Below are 8521 nucleotides of genomic sequence, written 5' to 3' on the forward strand. Positions count from 1 at the left end.
TTGAGGAGACCACAGTTTCTCTAGTGACTTGTTGCACTCTATCTACTTATCCTGTAGGTGTCAGGATTTCTCTGTGAATATGCTGACCTCAGATCTTCAATACATACAAACTGATTAAAAAAAATTCTTTATCTTCTTCTTAAGCTCTTAAAATACCTGTGTGACTGCAACACCATCCCTGATAAATGTGTTCACAGCAAATAAAAAAGAATGGCCCTTCTTTAGATTCATGAAGCACAGTAAATAAATGCATGGCAAAGAGATTTAAGATGACAGCTGTGTGATGACAGGTAATTGCATATCAGGACGTCTGCAGGAATATAATGTACGAGCAGAGAAGCATGGAGGCTGAGTTGGAGCTGTAGGTCAGAGTATACTTGATTGACTTAAACACACAGGACTGTGTTCTGTAGAGGAATATTCGTTTCACTGCATTTCTCACCCACACTTGTCTCCCCCGCTCCTTCCTACTCTCCCCTGCTCCTCATTTCTGTGCTCCACCACTCTTGGTATCACGCTCTCTTTACTTATTTTTTTTCCACAGTCCCTCTTCTCTTCTCCTCTTCTCTCCTCCTCCTCCTCCTCCTCCTCCTCCTCCTCTTTTGTCCTCTCTCTCCACTTCTGCTCTTTCTCTGTAAATTCAGATGAATGCAGTATGTGGCAGGCTGTGGCTGTTGGGCTGTTGATACTCATGACTCTTCTCCAGGGTGAGTGACTTTCATCCGTGCTTTAAGACTGTGCCTGAACAAGTGTTTGCGTTGTCCTGCGTGTACTGTATATATTATATATATATATGTGCTCTTTAATGCCTCAAGTGCTCTGTCCTTTTGTATTTTTTGTGTGCACAGCACACTCACACTGGCTGAGTGACTGTGGGAGTGCAGGCAGACAGAAAAATAGATTTATTTTGTGATGAGCAAGCAACTGTATTAAATGTAATCATCTTTACTGCAGATTAGAAAGCTGACCTGTGCATTTTCTCTAGTCAGACAGACAGATATATAGATATATAGATAGATAGATAGATAGATAGATAGATAGATAGATACGGGTGATTTACTACGGCTGGACATTGTTGTCAGGCATCTGTGGAGTCCTTGGTATTAATTGTGATCTAGTTAGTGCATCTGACAGTGGAGTTGAACACATTTACTGTCGCACTCTTACTGTTTTACTGTAGGGGCTTTGAAAAGTTGTATGCAAGGGAAAATGCAGAGTACATGCATCGTGGGACTATTTTGGATATCTTTTTTTGCTTTTTTTATGCCTTTTGCATCCACCAATGATCGCCCTTCACAGTACACACACACACACACACTCACAAACAAGCACATCAAGAGTGAATCACAGCCGTAGTCAAAGAGAGAAAGTTCTTCTCTTTCATCGTTGTGAGTGCTGTGTCTGTCTGTCTGGGGTGTTTCAGTGTTTAATGGCCTCACTATTTCCTGCATAGAATCCAAGTGACACTTTTACAGCGGTGGAGAGACTCTCACTGTCCGCCAGGTGATCAATCAGGGATGTAATTGATTAGGAAGAGTGCATTTTTTTCCCCTCTGCTGTCCTTTTTTTTCTTCCCATGTCCTGTCCTCTTTTGCTCCTGCACACTTTTGTTCTGTGTTCTCTTTTCATGTCCCAAGCTGTCATCTCCTCTAGATATATATCTGTGTTCTTCAAGAGCATCCCCATCTTTAAAACATGGTATTATGTCACAACTGCAAAGGTCACCCTGTTAATGTTAACCAAGTTTAAGTGCACTTAAGGCAAAATTTTAAACCTAATTTTAACTTCATTATATTGCACTGTGTTTATGTATTTTGTTATTTCTTTATTCTAGTTACTGTTACTGTGGCATTGTATGGGCCATTTTTATCATCTGTATTGCTTCTAATCTGTACAGCACTTTGGTCAACCCCCATTGTTTTAAATGTGCTCTAGAAATAAAGTTTGAGTTGAGTTTAGTTGAATCTTTCCTCTTTACTTGCATTTTTTTTTTCAAATTCAATCCAGTCCAAACCAAAACAACTTTATTTATAAAGCCCTTTAAAAAACAAAGTGCTGTACAACAGAGATAAATACGATAAATAAAATAAAATAAAATATAAGAAATGACATCATAGGCCTAGACAACAGACAATAAAACATACAATAAAACATTAAAACAATAAAAAGATAAAAACCAATTACTCCTACTGGGTTGAAAAATTCACTATCATCACACTGCTTTTTCTGCCATTGCTCTGCCTTCGGTGCTCTCTGGTGATCTTTACTGACGCCTAAGTTCACACTTTCTCTTTCCCCTCTAATAACCTCCTCAGTATCAGTCCAGGGACCTCACCAGCGTTTTCTGCTCAAGGAGCTGCTGAAGGACTACAACCCCATGGAGAGGCCAGTGGCCAATGACTCCCAGACTCTTACTGTTCAGTTCTCCTTCTCTCTAATACAAGTCATGGATGTGGTATGTATTCACACAAATGTAAAGTTACAGTGACACGATACACACAGAAAACTACAGACATGAACGATAGTCTATCTTTGAGTCTTGAGTCTTTATCGTGGTGGATAAATCAAATAGTTTTATGTCAAGATTGAAAGTCTTTAGCATGTGTTGCCATGGCACAGCGTTTTCTTGCTGAGCTGCAGTGCTGCGATAGATAAACAAGATAATCATTGAATTTATCCTGTACACGTTGTACATTTTTGTAATTTTGTTATTCTTGTTTAAACAAGGGCTTTGTGCTATTTTGATTTAATTTTAATCTTAATTCTTTTTTTCCCCCCTTTTTTTAAATGTTTTAAATTTTAACTTGTGTGCTCTTTTTTTCTGGTACTTACTTCGGGATAATAAAAGTATTCTGATTCTGATTCTGAATTTGGAAACATATTTTGTGTGTGTTTCATTAGACATTTCCATTAGATAGGTATAATTGGACAGAAAGTATTGTTTTTATTGACTGAGTCATTTTTAAATGTACATGTAGCCCAGAGAATGTTGTTCTGGAACCTAAACCGCTGTGCACCTATCCTTAAATAATGAAATCACTCATTGTGTTATTTGATTTGTGTTTTGCAAGGATGAAAAGAATCAGATCCTCACCACGAATGCTTGGCTGCAGATGGTGAGTATAACTGAATATGCTGATAATGTGATATTGATAATTTGATGTGAACATCCCGCACTGTATAACATTGGCTGGGATTGAGTGTGGTGATATTGTAAGACTTATAGACATTCAGCGTTTCTAAGTTGAACATAAAAAAGATCATATTTAATGTTGTCCCTTTATCTCTTAAATCAGTTCAGAATTTTTTTTTATAAAAGGTCCACTGTGTAACAACTGGGATTTATTGTTTATTTTATATTGATAGAAATTAAATATACTACCATAAGAGTAAAATAAAAGTTGTTTGGTTTTCAAAATAAATATTTTATATGTACTTTCGGCAAGGGCAGGGGCAAACATTAATGAATTATTGTGCACGGGTGGAGCAGGCACCACTACTGTATATGGAATAAACTGAATAAAACAACAATTGTGATTGTTCAACATTTAACATGGAAAAATCAGTATAACAGTGTGTAAAACCAGTGTTGTGTTTGTGTCTCCCAGCAGTGGTACGACCACTATCTCCAGTGGAACCAGTCAGAGTATCCTGGAGTTAAGAACCTCCGTTTCACTCCAGACCAGGTCTGGACACCTGATATATTACTTTACAACAGGTATATGACAGATATGATCACACACACACACACACACACACACACATACATGGACATGTTCTGAGCTCTGACCCATGTTCTTACTGTTATTTATTTATTTATTTTAATTTCAGTGCTCATGATAAGTTTGATGCCTCCTTTAAGACCTATGTGCTGGTTAACTCCAGTGGTTTCTGTGAATATCTGCCTCCAGGTGAGTTTTCATTTTACTCAATTTTAGTCCAAGAATTCTTTACTGAGAGAGAGAGTGAGTTACTTCCAGTCACATGCACCATGGATGTTATTCCTCCCACTATAACACATCACACATACTTGACATGAAAGTACTTGACTGTGACCTATGTTGTCTTGTGTTTTAAAAAGGGATATTTATCAGCACATGCAATGTGGACGTGAGATGGTTTCCCTTTGACATCCAGCATTGCGAGCTGAAGTTTGGCTCGTGGACATTCGATGGCTGGCTGTTGGACATCCAGATGAAGGAGGCAGATGTGTCAGGATACATGCGCAACGGAGAGTGGGACCTGCTGGGTAAGACACGTTGAGTAGCCCCTGCATAATAAACTTTGTTGCTTAGTAACTGTGCTTACATCGCTGTCATGCAACCGTGTAACTACAAAGACCTAAGGATTTATGAGATTTTTTCTTTTGTATAATCAGATTGTAGCAGGAGACGTCGGAGTATGCCTTATAAAAGTTAAACTAAATAAAATTCAGTGGCCATATACTTACAGCGTTGATGTTTTTATGTGCTTTCAGGTTCTTACACTAAAACACTGTCCTTTCTGCAAAAAAAACCACAGCCGCTGATTTGAATAAACCCGGATCTTTCTTCACTATGTTTTATCTCAGTAAAACCTTTAATGATGCTGGTCCTCTGTCTGGCTTTTTATATGCATTTATTTCAGCAAATGACACTCCACTGGTTTCATTTGGCTCCTGAGTCTTGTATGTCACTTTCTTGCTTTCTCGGTTGTGGTTTTTGTGACCGCTTTGCTCTGACTGTTCCTGTTCACACAGAGGTCCCTGGGGGTCGTCATGAGGTTTTCTATGACTGCTGTGCAGAGCCGTACCCCGATGTTACCTTTGTGGTCACATTACGGAGGAGGACCTTGTTTTACGCTCTCAATCTCCTCATCCCAATTGTGCTCCTCTCCTCCATGACCTTGCTTGTCTTCCTGCTCCCCGCAAACTCTGGGGAGAAGATCAGCCTCGGTGAGGAGTAAGACGAGGAGTTAAGAGAAGGACATGAGCTGAGGGATGACACAGCAAGAACCTAGGAAAACAAGATATTTACAATATATTATTAAGCACAAATGTGTTGCCCTATCCTTGTAAAAGTATTGGTTTATTTCACCCTCCATGTTAGTTCTCTCTCCATGTCTCTCTGTCTACTGGAAAACATTCAATCAGCTGTGCAGCGATTTTGCCTGATGTCAGGAGGGCCAAGATGAAAGGAAATAGAGACTGAAAAAGACAACAGTAGAACAGGTGGGAGGGAAGATGAGAGAGTAAAATTGAGTTTTCCTGGGAGTGTCAGGAAGACAGATGGTTGTAGAGATAAGTCAAATGCAGCATACCAAATGTACTCTTTGACTAAGTGTACACAGAAGGAACTCTCCTAAGGATTCTTTGTTCTTCTTGTATTTTCTTTGCAACCCGCATCCCACATGTCGGTTCTGCCTCCAGGCATTACGGTTCTTCTGTCTCTGACTGTCTTCATGTTGATGGTTGCAGAGATTATGCCTGCCACTTCGGACTCTGTCCCGCTGATAGGTTGGTTCTTCTTCTGTGTGCCTGCCCTGTGGGTTTAAAGAGATTTTGGAAGGCCACTGAGACGTTGCTCATAATTTGTCAGCACCCATGTGAGTGAAATGTGTTTTGTCGCAGGTCAGTACTTTGCCAGCACCATGGTGATTGTGGGGATGTCGGTCGTAGCTACGGTCATCGTCCTGCAGTTTCATCACCACGACCCCAACAGTGGACACATGCCGCGCTGGGTGAGTTACAGTGACGATTGTATTTATGGAGCAATTCTAATAACAGCAACAATCCAAAGTACTATACAGCATAAATAGTAAATAGACAATCCACAATGGTGCAATACAACTACATACAAAGCCGGAATAATATTTAAATTGGTAAAAAAACAAGTTATTGAAATAGAAAATAAGAGAAAATCAATTTAAAGTTGTATGCTGTGTAACTTTTAAATATAAACAAATGTCTGTTAAATTCAAACCAATGTCAAATGAGTTTACGCCATGCTGATAAATCAATGATCAGCTCCACACGACTCTCTCTGTGTTTCTCTCAAAACAACGCTATGTTTTGTCTTCATGTCTGTGGTGTGATGCATTTTTAATATCACGAGGAGGAAGGATAACAGCTGAGGAATTATCCCCGGTTGAAAGAGAACTTTAGATTAAGAAATTAACCCAGAAACTCTGCTTTAAATGCTTTAAAAGTTTAGGTTTAAATTGTCCCAAAAGTCCCAAAATAAAAAAGGAGGAAGCACAGAGATGCTAAATGAAATGTAACATGGGTCCTTTAATTATGAGAGTGTGTTTTAACTCTAACACCAAGTACTGGTCAAATCTAAAAACAACACTGAACAAATTTGGTGGTGATGAAATTAATTAAGGGATTAGATGGGGATTAAAAGAGATAGAATCCCATTATATTTTTATCTTAAACGCACATTCAGGTGTTCCTTAACTTCCTCATTAGTATTTGTCAATTTGTGTGTCAGGTGCACTTGGTTCTGCTGCAGTGGGTTCCTTGGTTCTTGCGGATGAAGCGTCCAGGTGAGGGAGTGGATCCCACACTTTCCAACAGCCAGACCGACTCTCAGAGCAAGACTATGTCCTCTCCTACCACCACCGCTACCACCGCCACAATCCCTACCCCAATGCCCTCCATCCTCCCGCAGAGCCTCAACTCCCTGCAGGTTACCCTCGCTCAGCTCAGCCACCCACTGTCACATTCACAACCTCACAGGCCCAACTCTCAGGCTGTCATCCTCCCTATTCCCATCAACAGAGATCCCAATCCACACTCCCAGCCCAACGGTCATCTGCCCTACATGGGTTTCCAGACCTTCCAGACGACTGTAGAACTGGAGCCATTTCAGAGGAACAGGGCCATTTATCATGGGAGGGTCAACAGTGGACTAGGTGGAGGAGAAGGAGAGGGAGCAGCACCAGGGGGAGGAGAACCCGCTGGAGATTCCCCAGTCCATTACCACCTTCCATCCTCCAAATTTGGGATCTCAACTCAGGAAGCCACCCCAGACCCAGATCCGTTAATCACATCCTCTGGACCTTGTGGTTTAGAGGCTGGAGCAGGAAGATCGGCTGCTATGTCTGCCCACAGCAGTGTGAACCGATCTGTTGCCGTGGACAACCAGCTGCAGGCTCTCCTGATGGAGGTGCAGTTCTTAGTCGAACGTGTTCGCGAGCAGGACCGGCAGCTGAGCGTGGCGGAGCAGTGGCAGTTTGCCGCCGCTGTTATCGACCGCCTGTGCCTGGTGGGATTCAGTGTTTTCAACATCATCTGTACCATTGCTATTTTCATGGCTGCACCCAACTTTGGAGAAGCACTATCCAAAGACTTCCTGTGAGAGGACGAACACAGAGACTTGAGAGAAAATGGGATAATAAAGCATGATACAGATAAGGATTTATTGGAAGCACAATTGTCTGTGAAGGACACTGGGACATAGCAGCAAATATTTCCTTTTAAGGAAGCTTGATTGGACTGTGGCACATGTGGACTACATATTATAGTTCATTCTCTTCCTTTCAGAGTATTAGACACATATTCATTTGGCTTTTGGTTTCTGTGGATGTTTCATTTACATGTGGATGATGGTTGGTGGAATCAATCTATGACTGAAACTTAAAAAAAGACTTCTGTGAATGAGGATCTTGAAGTAAAGCATGACTTTACGAGCTTTATTAAGTATTTGTATTATTCTCAGACATGCAACACAGTGTTGCTCAGCTGGAAAAAAACAGTCACTGCAGAGCTTTTTACATTCAAATGAGAACAATGTTTCATTAAAACTGATCGAATTTACTGTTCACTGGACTTGAATTAATTATCATCGGAGAGAGATTTCTGACGACAGCTCAGATCAGTCATTTGTCACTTGTTTATTCTTCTCTGATGTGGGACTTTCAATTCGTTTTTCTTACGTTTTCATTCAAGAAGATGTTCAAAATGATCGTGACAGACCACATTACTGAGTTTATGTTTTCATAAAGTCTGAAAATGATAATTGTGTGAGTCTAATATTGTTACCGTAGAGATCTCCCTATCACAAGCATTCTTCCACTTTTTCTTTATCAAACTAAACACTACACTGATAATATCTGGAATTAAGAGGCGGAACGGCTCCTTCTGTTCCCATGTTATGGAAGATCGTGATATAACACTAAGCCCCAGGTAAAGTAGACCGTATATCACAAAGCTTCATTCATAACCTGGAACATTACTGTCTTCATGTGCAGACACTGACTCACTGCAGTGAACATTTTAATCTTACAAACACACACAGTCCCTCATCCTTTCATTTACCCAAACAGAGAAATGAAATCTATGTCCTGAGTGTAAAAAAAACCCAAAACACGTTAATGAAGTGTTGGACGAATGCTTTGTTGTGGCAGATTGAGCTGAAAGAATTGTCAAATAAACAGCCTTGTCTTTTTTTTTTTACTCTCCAGCCATGCATCCGATTTTCAATTCTCCTTTTACTTTTTTTTGTAAAAAGAAGAGGAGAGAAAACACAGTAGGAGAGAA

The 8521-nt window shown here is 40.3% G+C and overlaps 1 protein-coding gene across 2 annotated transcripts; it reads left to right on the forward strand.

The window, feature by feature from the left end:
* Positions 1-567: 567 nt before the first annotated feature.
* Positions 568-8411, forward strand: LOC131471012 (neuronal acetylcholine receptor subunit alpha-7-like). 2 transcript variants are annotated; one of them, XM_058647198.1, is made up of 10 exons: positions 568-707; positions 2316-2455; positions 3072-3116; positions 3609-3718; positions 3832-3911; positions 4082-4249; positions 4739-4933; positions 5408-5494; positions 5609-5718; positions 6471-8411. In XM_058647198.1, the coding sequence occupies exons 1-10, from the start codon at positions 656-658 to the stop codon at positions 7338-7340; spliced, it is 1857 nt and encodes a 618-aa protein (XP_058503181.1). In that variant the 5' UTR covers positions 568-655; the 3' UTR covers positions 7341-8411. The 2 variants fall into 2 exon arrangements, with proteins under 2 accessions (XP_058503181.1, XP_058503182.1); XM_058647199.1 differs by having other exon boundaries at positions 3612-3718.
* The last annotated feature ends 110 nt before the right edge of the window (positions 8412-8521 follow it).

This window comes from Solea solea, chromosome 13 (assembly GCF_958295425.1).
Source record: "Solea solea chromosome 13, fSolSol10.1, whole genome shotgun sequence".
NCBI lineage: Eukaryota > Metazoa > Chordata > Actinopteri > Pleuronectiformes > Soleidae > Solea > Solea solea.

Excerpts from the sequence above, each read along its gene's own strand:
- LOC131471012 (XM_058647198.1), top strand. The coding sequence starts at position 656 with ATGTGGCAGGCTGTGGCTGTTGGGCTGTTGATACTCATGACTCTTCTC. Across the intron at positions 708-2,315 it reads ACTCATGACTCTTCTCCAGG|TATCAGTCCAGGGACCTCAC; the intron begins GTGAGTGACTTT and ends TAACCTCCTCAG. Across the intron at positions 5,495-5,608 it reads GGACTCTGTCCCGCTGATAG|GTCAGTACTTTGCCAGCACC; the intron begins GTTGGTTCTTCT and ends GTTTTGTCGCAG.